Source organism: Canis aureus, chromosome 33 (genome assembly GCF_053574225.1).
Source record: "Canis aureus isolate CA01 chromosome 33, VMU_Caureus_v.1.0, whole genome shotgun sequence".
In the NCBI taxonomy this organism is placed as follows: Eukaryota; Metazoa; Chordata; class Mammalia; order Carnivora; family Canidae; genus Canis; species Canis aureus.
The window spans coordinates 30,288,624-30,303,703 of record NC_135643.1 but is presented as its reverse complement, the minus strand read 5'-3'; the positions used below and the strand labels follow the sequence as shown (position 1 = coordinate 30,303,703).

The 15,080-nt window shown below is 35.6% G+C and overlaps 1 protein-coding gene across 3 annotated transcripts in view; it reads left to right on the top strand.

Moving 5' to 3' along the window:
- CFI (complement factor I) overlaps window positions 1-15,080 on the top strand; it is a 50,642-nt gene that overhangs the window by 23,510 nt on the left and 12,052 nt on the right. For 2 of the 3 annotated variants that reach the window (XM_077882274.1, XM_077882272.1), the window contains 7 exons: window positions 387-559; window positions 1,812-1,925; window positions 2,026-2,136; window positions 7,546-7,569; window positions 10,886-10,921; window positions 12,977-13,080; window positions 13,246-13,349. In XM_077882274.1, the coding sequence (XP_077738400.1) occupies window positions 387-559; window positions 1,812-1,925; window positions 2,026-2,136; window positions 7,546-7,569; window positions 10,886-10,921; window positions 12,977-13,080; window positions 13,246-13,349 (666 nt within the window). The remainder of the gene's footprint in view (window positions 1-386; window positions 560-1,811; window positions 1,926-2,025; window positions 2,137-7,545; window positions 7,570-10,885; window positions 10,922-12,976; window positions 13,081-13,245; window positions 13,350-15,080) is intronic. The other variant, XM_077882273.1, reaches the window with a different exon arrangement.

Below are 15,080 nucleotides of genomic sequence, written 5' to 3'. Positions count from 1 at the left end.
CAAAGAGGAATTAAGAGATGGAGAGAGGCCAAGAATGACACCCTCAGGTTGAAAGGAAACATCAGGAGTGTGGAAGAATAATTCCTCCTCAACAAGAAACAGAGAAGAGGAAACTATTATTTGCTGATTATTTGTCATGCTTGAACTTTGGCTAGTCAATTTAAATTGACTGCTTTAATTAATCTTTCCAAAACTAGCTGAGATTATTATGTTCCCTTTTGCAGGTGAAGATACTGAGGCTCAGAGAATTTAAGCATCTTGTTCAATGTATCATTCATATGTAGAAAATTAGAGGAAATTACTTTAGTTCCTTATCTCCTACACTAAGATTATAAATGCAAGCTACTAATTATTCTACATTAATGTTTCATTTATTCTATTTGTAGAGGTGCTTTTGACATTCAAAAAACGTTTGAAGTTCCTGAAGATCAACATAAAAATCTCACCGAATGTCTGCAGGTACATTGTCGAGGATTAGAGACAAGTTTGGCTGAATGTACTTTTACTAAGAGAAGAGCTAAAAGTGTAGCTGGTGTGGTTTGTTACACAGAGAACACAGGTTGGTAGAGTACTTGCCTGAAACTCCAAAACTTCCTTCAAAATTGCTTATTGCACACCAGTCTGTAGTAAATGAACAAAGGATGGATACTCAATTGCAATAATAGGGGCAAAATCATTCTGGGGGGCTTTAAAACCTAAATTGGTGCTTTTCCTCTATTGCACCTTTTTGCGTTCAAATATTACTTCTATCCAGGTTCCTCTCTGGGGGCAAAGCTGCTTGACTTCTCTTTGCTTGCTGGAACAGCTGGGTTAAAGTTAATAAAACAAACATAAGCAACTCAAACATCAGAAGAAACCTCCATATTTTCTTTGAGAGGTCCAGCGTACACACTTCAAAATACCTTTAAAATATTTAAGTGGCCACAGTCTCAAAGCAGTCACTGCCACTTTTTACCTAAGTCTTAACTAGATTGGAATATTTTAGTCACAAATGCGGTTTTAAAAGCTAAAGCCTGGGACAACTGGGTGGCTCAGTGGTTGAGTATCTGCCTTCGGCTCAGGTCGTGATCCCAGGGTCCTAGGATGGAGTCCAGTGTCAGGCTCCCCGCAGGGAGCCTGCTTCTCCCTCTGCCTATGTCTCTGCCTCTCTCTGTGTGTCTCTCATGAATAAATAAATAAAAATCTTAAAAAATAAAAATAGAGGGATCCCTGGGTGGCGCAGCGGTTTAGCGCCTGCCTTTGGCCGAGGGCGCGATCCCGGAGACCCGGGATCGAATCCCACGTCAGGCTCCCGGTGCATGGAGCCTGCTTCTCCCTCTGCCTGTGTCTCTGCCTCTCTCTCTCTCTGTGTGTGACTATCATAAATAAATAAAAATTAAAAAAAAATAGAGGCTGAAGACTTTTTTTGGTGCTAAAAAAATACCATCAAAATATAAATGGCACTGTTCAAATAAGTTATGAGATGGAAGTGAGGATTCGTACCGCAGCGGGAAAGGAATGGGTGAACACCTGTATTTGCCAATGTGAGCAAGGACCTGTGATCCCTGATCCCCATCCCCCAATCTCAACGAGTACAGACCTCCACAATAAATACTGGTTTTCAGAGATAACGAAAGGGCCTCCATAAACCAACTTTTGACATTTGTTTTCCTTTTTAACCATATATATTATGTTGATCCTACCAATACAGCTTATATCATTTTTTACTTGATGCCTGACTTTATCTTAATGTTTCTGTTATTCCAAATGTGATAAAGATGTCACCTACAACTCCATAAATAAATTTCACAAAGATAATTCATAATTTACAGTTTCTGCAGCAAGTGATTCCTTCCATTGTGTGAATGGGAAACAGATTCCTCAAAAGAGGACCTGTAATGGTATCAATGATTGTGGAGACCAGAGTGATGAACTATGCTGTACAGGTAGTAAAAGACTTCCCCCATTGAATTTCAGATTCTATCCCATTAAATATTAAGTATGAAAAAAATAAAAATAAAATCTCTACTGTTTATGTTTGTGCAGGATGCCATGGCAAAAGTTTCTTTTGTAAATCTGGTGTTTGTATTCCAAACAAGTATAAGTGCAATGGTGAAGTGGACTGCATTACAGGAGAAGATGAAAATGGTTGTCAAGGTAATTTAAAGTTGTGTGGTTATGTTTTTTCATTACTTGATCTGGATATTCTGAAACTTCCTTTTAGGTAAATTGTAATTTTAAATGAGTATAGGATAGTGTTAGCAGTAAGAGTACTACTGAATGGGCATTTGAAGAACTATGGAATGTTCTTCTCTCATATTTTCATTTATTAAACATATTTGTTATTTCATAACTTTGTATTAGAAAAGCTCCCACAGGGATCCCTGGGTGGCACAGAGGTTTGGCGCCTGCCTTTGGCCCAAGGCGCAATCCTGGAGACCCGGGATCGAATCCCACGTCGGGCTCCCGGTGCATGGAGCCTGCTTCTCCCTCCGCCTATGTCTCTGCCTTTCTCTCTCTCTCTCTCTCTCTCTCTCTCTGTGACTATCATAAAAAAAAATTAGAAAAGCTCCCACATAACAAAACTAGACATTAGTAGAATGAACCAATATGTGCCTATCTCCCAGCTCAAACAGTTAACAATATTTTGCCAGTCTCGTTCAACTTGTTTGAGTATTTTAAAGCACATTTGAGATACCGTGTCACTTCACCTATATAAATTTCTAATGATACAAACACTTCATATATACACAATATATTTTCATTGGTATACCTAATAATAATTCCCAAACACTGTTTAATAACAGCCCATGTTCAAATTTTTCCAACCATCTCAAAAATATCTTTTTAAAAAAGATTTTATTTATTTATTTGAGAGAGAGAGAGAGAGAGAGAGAGAGAGTTGGAGGGAGAGAGCTAGAGAATCTGAAGCAGACTCGAAGCTGAGCCCAGAGCCCAGTGGGGGCTCCATTCCATGACTGTAAGATCATGACCTGAGCCAAAACCAAGAGTCTTCAGATGCTTAACCAACTGAGCCACCCAGGTGGCCCTCTCAAAATTGTCCTTTTAGAACAATGTGTTTGAATTAAGGTCCAAAATAATCTAACATTGTATTTGATTATTAAGTTTTTAAAGTCTGTTTTATTCTTTAAGAGTTACCCACCTAGAAACACAATGGTCCAATATCTTTGGGATACATCAAAATCAGTTCTAAGAAAGAATTTTATACCAATACAGGCCTATCTCAAGAAAGAAGAAAAGACCCAAATAAATAATCTAACATTATACCTAAAAGAGCTAGAAAAGGAAGAATCAAAAAAGCCCAAAGTTCGTAAAAGGGCATTTAAATTTGCAAGGAAAAAATAAAACTGTCACCATTTGCAAATGACATGATACTTTACATCGAAAACTCTAGGGGTACCTGGGTGGCTCAGTCAGTTGGGTATCCAACTCTTGATTTTGGCTCAGGTCATGATCTCATGGTTCATGAGATAGAGCACTACATTAGGCTCCACACTCAGTGGAGATTCTGTCCCTCTGCCCCTCCTCTCATTTCCTCTCTCTCTCTCTCTCCTTCTCTCTCTCTTTCTCCCTCCCCCAAAATAATAAATCTTTTTTTTTAAAGAAGAAAACTCTAAAGACTCCACAAAATAAACTATTAGAACTAATAAATGAATTCAGTAAAACTGCAGGATACAAAAAAAAAAAAAACATTCAGATATCAGTTGTGTTTCTATATGCTAGTAACAAATTATTGGAGAAAGAAATTAAGATAACAATCCCATTTATAATTGCACCAAAAGGAATAAAATACCTAGGAATAAATTTAATTAAGGAGATGAAAGATTTGTACTCTGAAAACTATAAGACATTGATGAAAGAAATTGAAAGTGAAACAAATAAATGGAAATATATACCATGTTCATGGCTTGGAAGAACAAATATTTTTTAATGTCCGTACTACCCAAAGTAATCTATAGATTTGGCACAATCCCTATCAAAATATCAATAGTATTTTTCATAGAACTAGAGCAAATAATCTTAAAATTTGTGTAGAACCACAAAAGACCCTGGATAGCCAAAATAATCTTGAGAAAGAACAAAACTGAAGGTATCACAATCCTAGATTTCAAGATATACTACAAAACTATAGTAATCAAAACGGTGTAGTACTTGCACAAAAACAGACACATAGATGAATAGAACAGGATAGAAAGTCCACAAATAAATGGATGCTTACATGGTCAATTAATCCACAACAAAGGAGGCAAGAATATATAATCTAGACAAGACATTCTTTTCAATAAATGGTGTTGGGAAAGCTGGAAATGTACATTCAAAGAAATGAAACTGGATCACTTTCTTACACCATACACAAAAATAAAGTCAAAATGGATTAAAGACCTAAATGTATGTTGTTTAATTTAACTTAAATAAAAAAATAAAGACCTAAATGTGAGAACTGAAATCATAACACTCCTAAAAGAAAATATAAGCAGTAATCTCTTGGACACCAGCTTTAGCAACATTTTTCTAGGTATTTCTCCTTAGGTGAGGGAAACAAAAGTAAAAATAAACTATTGGGACTACCACAAAATAAAAAGCTTTTGCACAGCAAAGAAAACCATCAACAAAATAAAAAGATGACCTATTGAATGGGAAAAGATGTTTGTAAATGATATATCTGATAAGAGATTAATATCCAAAATACATAAAAATTTATACAACTCAGTACAATGCACACACACACACACAAAATGATTAATAAATGGGCAGAGGATCTGAATAGACATTTGTCCAAAGAAGACATAAAGATGGCCAACAGACACATGAAAAGATGCTCAACATCCCTAATCATCAGGGCAATGTGAATCAAAACTATAGTAAGATATCACCTCACACCAGTCAGCATGGCTAGTGTCAAAAGGACAAGAAATAACAAGTATTGGTGAAGATGTGGAGAAAAGAGAACCCTGGTGCGCTGTTGATGGTGCACAAAATTGGAGCAGCCACTATGGAAGACAGTATGGAGATTTCTCAAAAAAAATTATACATATTTGTATATATCTACCATATGATTCAGCAATTCCACTCCTGAGTATTTGCCCAAAGAGAACAAGAACACAAATGCAAAAAGGATGTATCTCTATGTTTATTGCAGCATGATTTACAATAGCCAAGATATGGAAGCAACCCAAGTGTCCACTGACAAACAAAGAAAGAAAATGTCACACACACACACACACACACACACACAGAGGCATATTACTCAGGTCATAAAAAAGAATAACATCTTGCCATTTGCAACAACATGTTAAACCTAGAGAATATTATGCTAGGTGAAGTAAATCAGAGAAATACAAACACCATATTATTTCACTTATATGAAGCATTTAAAAACAAAACAAATGAACCAAGAAACAAACAAAAGCAGACATAGATACATAAATACAGAGAACAAACTAGTGGTGGCCAGAGATAGGTGGGGAGAATGGGAGAATTAGTTGAAGGAGATTAAGAAGAACAAACTTCCAGTTATAAAATGTCAGAGTATGGTCAATGATACTGTAATAATGTTGCATGATGACACACAGTAACCACACTGTGGTCAGCATTGCATAATATGTAGAATTGTTGAATCTTGGGGTCATACACCTGAAACTAATATAACAGTTTTTGTCAACTATACTTCAATTTAAAAAATGTTACCTACCCATCCACTCCCAATTTTTTTCATGCCATTGATTTTTAGAGAAACTTGGTCATTTGCCTATAGGATGTTCCTTATTCTGGATTTATAGAGATTTGAAAAAAAAAAAAAGAAAACCTCTGATGCTAAAAAATATTTACTAGGTGCCTACTCTGTGTCACACAGACTGACTTCTTCCTTACATCAATGCTTTCTGGAGGAAAAATCTCTGGAAATTATTATATTCATTCATTTATTCAATGAATATTTATTAAGTTCTTACTATATATGTGCCAGACCCTATTCTTGAAAAGAGAATCTAATTATTTTTATATTCCAAATGTAATGCCTTATAAATAAGCATTAAATACATGTTGGAGATATATATGGACAAATTAATTGATAATAATTATATTTTGGCAGTGCTTGGTATTATATGACTTTACAGAAGTCTTATTTAATTTCCCATTGACATCAGTTCTTAAATATAAAAACACACTTTTTAGGATTTCAAGTCATATTATTTCTTTTGATTTATATAAGCAGTTCAGCAAAATACTTTATGTTCATTAAAAATAGTTAAAACCTTAATAAAGAGAGAAGAGAAAGAAATTTCAAAGCATTTTTAAGGGAGGAAGACAGTGAATCACAACTCTTGCCAGGATGCTTGAGAGTTTTTCCCTCTCAGTTTTATTGAGATAGAATTGACATACAATACTGCATATAAGTTTAAGGTGTATAATATAGTGACTTGGCACACATTCATCGAGAGATGATGACCACAGTAAGTTTAGTTAACATCTATTATGCCATACAGTTACCAAAAAATTTTTTTCTTTGTGATGAGAACGTTTAGGATTTACTCCCTTAGCAATTTTTAAGCGTACCATATAGCAATGGTAACTATAGTCACTGTGCTGTACGTTGTACCTCCAGTGCTTATTTATCAGGAAGTTTGTAGGACAATTCCCCACCCCCCACCCTCTGCCCCTAGTAACCACAAATTTGATCTTTTTTTCTCTGAGTTTGCTTTGTTAGATTTTACATATAAGTGACATCATGCAGTATTTGTCTTCCTCTTAAGCTTACAATTTGATTTCACTTTTCAGCATAAGAATATTTGGGGTTTCTTCACCTTCTCCTCTTCTTCGGTCCCTTTTCTCTCCCTCTCCTCCTTCTCCTGATTCAGTTTAAGGTCAAAGAACACAAATTGTTAGCTTATCAGGGGAAAAAAATCCCACTGCTAGCGAGTAACTATGACATAAAGCTGACTTTTAAAAAATCAATTATCTTGAACCCATATCAAAAATACATTTAGTCAACTCTCATTGTTACTTCCATTTACCCTTCTGTGGAGTTAGCATCACCATTTGTATTTCAGTAGTGCTTCTAATTTTTCCCTCTCTAAGCAAGAGCAAATGAGAGCAGAGATGTAAAATAATATTATTATATTCATTGATCTTTCAGCGGACAGATCAGAATCACTACACCAACGGAAGTTTGGAGTGTAAATTGATTTCATGTATCCTGAAAAATCCCACCTTTTATACATATAAGTTTAAAAGAGTTATACATTTTGTATAACTGTATAGTAAATTTGCTGTGCGTATGTGTTCAAATATATTCAAAATATACATTTCTTTTTAATACCCAAGAAAAAATTATTTCCTTGTTGTAGTGAAATTCGTATGTGTTCAAATGCAATATGAAACGTTTGTTATATGGTATTAAAAATCAAAGAAAGATGACATACTGTGATTCCCTTTTATCTTTGGAAAAATTTTGCTATATTATTTCTGAGATATTAATGATTCATATATATTTTATTCAGGTGAACATTATGTCTTTGCTACAGTGAGTGTTTTGTTTGTTTTTAGGAACTGAACATTCTGAAATTAAAGGTAAATCCATTTTTATAATAGAAAATTTATTTAAAAATTGAGAAAAGGATAAGGTATTGTAATTTCATAATATATGTACATATGATATGGTATGCATGTTTCTCAAAAATTATTCTTCACTATGGTAAATTTTTGGTTTTTCTACATGTGGTTTTTTTTGCATGTGGCTCAAGGTAAAAAATTTATTAAATTCTTGGAATATTGCAGAATCAAAATAAAACAAAGCTATTGCTGTCTCCTTTATATAATTTTTAAGATCTATTTATTTTAGAGAGAGAGAGAATAAGAGAGAGAACTGGGGAAGGGGCAGAGGGAGAGGGAGAGAGAATCTTCAAGCAGACTCCCTGCTGAGTGTGGAGCCTGATGTAGGGCTGGATCTCATGATCCTGAGATGAAATCAAGTCAGATAGTTAACCAACTGAGCCATCCAGCTGCCCCTCTTCTTCTCTTTTAATGTAGTTATTAATTGCACACTATATGACCACGTGTTAGCAATAGCTCAGCTTTCACACTAGTATAGGCAACAGAGGCCTTTCTCACAGAGTGATAAACTTTCCTTCTCATGCTCATCATCCATAACCTGCTAACCCAAACCACCCAAAGTGGACATATCTCTGTGTTTCACCTTTGCTGAAAACCCTTATCCTCTTCCTTTACTTTTTCCTCAACCCAAAGCAATTTCTGAGGAAATTGCCAGCACAGTCAAAGTAACATCTTTTCATGAAAGGTATTTTCTAATTTACTTTTATAAGCCAGTTGTCACCAAATCCTCCACCTCTTAAGGTCACCCTTTATTATTCATAAGAATAAATTGTCTTTATTATTTCTTTATATTCATATAAATTTCTTTAGTATCCATATGAAATTCACATATTTATTTAATATGTCTTTATTATTCATATAATAGGACTATCAGAAGTTTGTGATCCTCCTCAGGATTTTTTAGGATTCCTGGAGGATTTCCATATCCTCAAGATCACCCCTGTTCTAAATGCCTAATCTCAATGATTTCATCACTGTTCCTGGTTTTATTCCATCGTTATCCTTTTTCCCCTCCCTCCTTCTTTCCCTTCCTTCCTTCCTAGTTTCAGACCTCCGGTGCAAAGAGATGAGTTAATGATACCCCTCAACTTGTTGCACATGATCAGTGTTGGTCTAGGCAGGGCACCTCACTTGTTTTATTTATTCTCCTTTATTTCAGTTCCTGATTCCCCTTCCCCTTAGGCAACCATTTTCATGTGTATTAAAATGTGTAAAATAAAATAACATGTGTATGTCATGTTGTTTGTATACATTCTTATCCAATGTGTATTATCTTGTGAGCATACATTTTTATTTCACATAGTATATATAGCATTATAAGATCTCATATTTCCTTTATTTCTTTTTACAAAACATTCAAGTTTTAAAGATCTGTCCATGTTGCTATGTGTCCATCTAATCTGTTGCCTCTAGCTTGCTGCATAAAACACTCCGTGGTGTTCCTCTTTCACAATTTACTCCCTACTTTCCCAGTAATGGACTCTCAGCCCTCAGTCACACTATGGTGAATGTTCTCTTCTTCAGGATGTATGGGAGAATTTCTTCAAGACGTCGAGCTGGGCAAAAAGTGTTGGTTCTCAGGGTATTCATCTACCTAATTTGGCTAACTATTGCCTACATGTTCTTTGGCAGAGCTATACCAGTTCTTACCTCTACCACCAATAATGCAGGAGGGTTCTCCTCAACCCCACTAACATTGAGTATCATCCACCTTTCTAATTTTGCTAGTCTCATACTGTCAGTCAAATGGCATTGTTTATTAATTTGCATTTTTATAATAATGAATGGTTTTGAGTTTCTCTTCATACTAGCTTTTGAGTTTTCACCTTCTTTTCTCCCCTGTATCATTTTGCCAGTTCATATCTTTTCTTAATTTCATGTTGCAGTTGAAGTCTTGTTGATTTGCATTCTAGATGTTTATTCATTTTCAGTTTTAGACATTGCCAATACCTTTTTCCATTCTATCACCAATTGATTAACTCTATCCATAGTGAGTTTTGTTGAATAGAAATCTTAATCTTTATGTAATCAAAGTCATTGACTGTTTTTCTTGTGGCTTGTGCTTTTGGAGCTTTGTGATGTTCTTCAAATATCCAGTACACCTCAGCTACACTGAACATTCTGCATCTTTTTTTTTGTTGATCATTTAATATGAACATTTAAGTGGTCTCTTTGATTCATGAGGGTGCTTTTGTGAAAGCTTCTGAGCAGAACCTCTCTCTGCCCCAGAAAATAATCTAGGCATGTGGATATGTATATATCTCTCCCAAAAAGAACTTGGAAAATCCAGAGACAAGACACATGATTGCTGTAGCCAAGTAACATTGCCCTTCTGAGCTGTGCCATTCACAGCCACATCCTCAACCAAGACAAAAAACATGGTGGTGGGAATTCACCTTTGGACCCCTAGGTCAAAGAAATTATTATCCTATCCTCTGAAATGTTCTAGGATGGCAAAGTGATGATGGAATCATCCCATATAACTTCAAGCAAATGTCTAAGGAAGAGGAGAGAATCTTTTGTTGGTTTGTTTCATTTTTGACTTCTAATATCCTTAATGCCTAATACTATCAATGCCTAATACAACATCTTTGTTTGCAGGACTCCTGTAAGAGGTGTCTTATTATGTACAAAATGAGAGGAGCCTCTATGATGTCAGCTCAGTACTCTTTCACTCAGTGTTAGTAACTATTCACTACCTTATATAAGGACTTGGTGAATCAGAGTTGAAAAAGAAACTTTACTTCTCTTACCCAAGCATTGTGCCTTCTCTAAATGCAGAAAACCGCAGCACTATAGGTCTCACCATTCTGTACCAACAGACACCTTTAGTTGGTACTTGCAAAATTTCTGCCTAGTTCATCATGAGCCTTCACAATTACCTACCTAGGTATAGAAAGGAAATGAGACAGTGTGCTTTTAGGATTTGTACTGTCCTTTTTAAACAGAGGACAGGTTTTGGGGTGCCTGGGTGGCTCAGTGGGTTAAGTATCCAACTCTTGATTTTAGCTCAAGTCATGATCTCAGGGCGGTGAAATCAAACCCCAAGTCTGTGGAGCCTGCTTAAGATTCTCTCTCCCTCTGCCCTTCCCCTACTCATGTGTGCCCACACATGCACATGCACACCCAAGCCCGCATTCTTTCTCACTCTCTCTCAAATAAATAGAGGACAGGTTTTAAGACAGAAAATTACGATCAAAATTTAAATAATTTTAATTATTTAATTTTTTTATAAACACAATCATAAACTTTGGAACTTTTTGTTTTATTATAGAAGAAACAGAATATTTGACTGCTAATATGGATGCAGGTAAGTTAACATTATTCTCTTTTACTACCGATTCCCTGGTTTAAGTCTGCATTTTAATGTTGTGTATGTATGTATGAATGTGTGTACCTGTAATTGATTCAAGCAACAATTACCTTTGCTATCAATCTAAATAGAAAAAATGCCATTACTCTTCTGCTTATCACTATCAAGAAAAACAAACATAAATGTTTCTTGGGAACTACTTTTAAAAATGGATTAATTCACAAAGCTAATTTTGAAGTGAATACAATATTTTTGACCTACATAAAGTTTTATTTGCTGTAAGCTTTGTCACATCAGTTGTGTCAAAAACAACCAGTTTTCGAGCACGACCCATGACATACATTTTGAAATAGAAAAATAATAGATTTTACTTGAACTTAGTTGTTCTTTTGCAATATTTTAAACTGTGATAAAACATGATAAAACAGGTCTCTGAAGATCCATATCCTGGCCAGTTGTACACTGAAAGCCAAATTAAATTAAAGTATTAATTAGAAGTATTAAAATTAAAGTATTAAGCCCCTAAGGAGACAGTAATTAATAAGAGCTTTTGAGTCAGACAAATTTGTGTTACATCCTGACTCATTTATTTATTAACTGCATAACCTTAGGTGAATAACTTAACCTCAAATACAATTTGGGAATAAAATAACTCCCTGTTTTAGAAGAATTTAAGCTGAAGACTCTCTTCTAAATGCCAGGCCCCAAAATTAATTAACAATGTTTTTTCATCAGACAATGAGTGAAAGATTTAGATCTTGAAGATATAGATATCAGTCTGAAGAGATTTTTCAACAAAGACGCTTTATTTTATACTCAACATAGCACTGGTTTTCAGATAGTGCCCGAGCTGCTTCCACAACCCTCAGTAGACGAGGTCTTTCTTCTTTTAAAGTTCTAAAAGCCACACCTGGGTGGCTCAATGGTTGAGCAGCTGTCTTCAGCTCAGGGTGTGATCCTGGAGTCGCTGGATTGAGTCCCACATTGGGCTCCCCATAGGAAACCTGCTTCTGCCTCTGCCTATGTCTTTGCCTCTCTGTGTCTCATGAATAAATAAAATCTTTAAAAATAAAATAAAGGTCTAAGCACAAATTTAAAACTTACCATCACACTCTTTCCCCACCCCCATTCTTAGAATGGGTGGGACAAAAAAACAAACAGAAAACTATCCATCTTCACTCACAACTTCTTTCCCTGAAGGAGCTACCTCCTTCAAAGTAATTGACATTGATATTAATTTTCCTTTCTAATTTGGGGCTAATAAGCAAGTTCATAAAAGTATTTGTGATATGGTAAAATATATAGAAAGAATAAGGAAAACATCATATATTTTTACTTTCTTCTTTTTTGTGTGAATTCTTTTGCCAGTTCACTTCTTAAGCTTTGCTCTGCCATGTGTCTCTGTGACAAGTGTGCCACAGCTAAATGCTCACAAAGGAAGGAAATATTATCACATGTCAAGTGACAAAAAAAATACCCTCTAGCCCATTGATCCTGGATTGTCTATGGGTCCCCGGCACATTACTTCTCAGGGTTAATATGATGGTTAGATGAGATAAACTACATGCAAAGTATTTAGCATGGGGACTGATGCAGAAAGTGCTCAAACCTTAACATCATTAATGTTAATATTATTGAAAAGAATTCCATAGGAACAGCCTCTACAAAGTAAAAACTATGGAAGTGAGAAGATATAGGTGCCCATGTTTTCAGCTCATTCTGAAAATTTCTGAATGAGACCCTCATCTTAAGTATGCCTGGCCATGTGATATCTCTTATCTATCTGCCAAAGACTGATAAATGTTTAACCCTTCAGCTAACCTCTTTCTGCCACCAGTGTGCCTTTAGGCAGAACTTCAGAGAATCAAGCCAATTTTCGTATTAAGCTAGAATTTTTAAACAAGGTAAATAGTACTTGTTAGTATATAAAATAATTTATTAATCAATTCAGCCTGTTTCGTTTTAGCAATGACTTTGCTGTTTTTGTGGCATAGACAATAAGGAAGTAATTCGTTCAAAATCATAATGATACAATCTCTCTCTTTCTTGAAGAAAGAAAACGGATAAAGTCACTTCTCCCTAAACTATTCTGTGGAGTTACAAACAACGTGCTCAGTCGAAGGAAACGAGTCGTGGGAGGAAAGGCAGCAGTAATGGTAAAACTGTTACTTCCCAGGAGCAGTCCAAGTTTGAAAAACAAAGAAAGGTGGGGAAGATATGTAATGTTAAGAAACTGGGACTCTTGCAAAGGACTTATCTTAGGGCCATCTGTCTATCACTGTTTGGTAGAATGGCAGTAACCACACTAATGTCTCTTACAGGGAGACTTCCCGTGGCAGGTGGCAATTAAGGAAAATGAGAAAATCAAATGTGGAGGAATTTATATCGGAGGGTGTTGGATTCTAACTGCTGCACACTGTGTCAGGTAAAAAATGTCTCCAAACAGATTTTGGATTCCCTGAAATAATCAAAGTGGGTAATAGAGATTTTGGCAGATGATAGATAAAAACATGTGACAAATTCCACTCTATTAACAGCTAAATCCCCTCCAATATTCATGATCGGAACCCCAGAGGCCATTGTCCCAGAACCTACTGTGTTCTTCCCCCCAGACCAAATTATGATCCCAGATGGCAAGGTCAGATCAAACCCATAGGTACCAAGGCATGTTTTTTGGCTCATTTGCATGATGGGAAGTAGATACTACCTATGTTTTGTAGAGTTACACCAAATTGTCGAGAAGAGTTTATGACTGAAAGGTTTATATAGAGGTAATACTAACTTGGCATTTCTCACCTCACTTCAACAAGGATGTTGTTTAAAGAGCTGCATGCGTTTAAAGGCTTCAAATGTATACATCTCTTTTGCCCCTTCCATGTACCCTTAAATGTATTTGATATGTGTTCCAGACAGTAAAGGAACTGTTCAAAGTTCTGCACTAATTGTCTCACATGCTGTTCCAGACTGGCTTGCTCATTTTCTGCATGTGTGCATCACTGACATCTCTTCTTATTCTCATAAAGAGACCAATCATATGGGATGAGAGCTCCACTTATGACCTTACTTAAACTTAATTACCTCTTTAAAGACTATCTCCAGGACACCTGTGTGGCTCAGTTGGTTATCTTTTGTGGACTAACACATGATGTACAGTATGGAGGTTCCTCAAAAAATTAAAAAATAGAACCACTATGCAATCTAGCTCTTCTGCTTCCAGTATTTACCCAAAGAAAATGAAAACGAATTTAAAGGTGTCTATGTATACATAAATGGATAAAGATGTATGTATACAATAGGATATTACTTAACCATAAAAAAAGAATGAGATCTTGTCATTAGCAACAACATGGATGGATCTAGAGAGTACTATGCTAGGTAAAATAAGTCAGACAGGGAAAGACAAATGCTATATGATTTCACTTATATGTGGAATCTAAAACACAAAACAAATGAATGAACAAAACAGAAACACATTCATAGGTACAAGAAGCAAACTTGGTTACCAGAAAGGGGAAGAGTTGGGAAGTAAGCAAAATAGATGAAGAAGATCAAGAAATACAAACTTCTGGTTATAAAGTAAATAAGCCAAGGAGATGTAACATACAGCATAGATAGGCATGCTTATCATTGGCAATAATATCGTAAAAACTTTGTATGTTGTCAGATGGTACTGATAATTATGTTTCTGCAGCTGACTAGGAGTGTAACTTTAGCCCGGTTGTGTAACTTCTCAGTCTCAGTTGGGTAATCCACAAAATGGGAAGAATAATATTTACCTCTTAGGGCTGTCAAGAATATTAAAACAAAATAACATATATGAAAGTGCCACATACACTATCTGGTCTGTAAGAGGCACTCAGTAAATGATGTTTCATTCATTCTAAAATCAGAACTGAGGCTGGAAATCCAAACTCTGTCCTCTAGCTGACCTTAGGTTGTTTTCAACACATTTTGTATATTGTCCTTCAGCCACTGTTATGGATTGAATTGTGTCCCCCTAAAATTACACGTTGAAGACCTAATCCCCAACATGACTAGATTTGGAGATAGTCTTTTTAAATAAATATTTTATTTATTTATTTGAGAGAGAGAGACATCACGTACAAGCAGGGCAGAGGGATAGAGGGAGAAGGAGAAGGGCTCCCTCAGCAGGGAG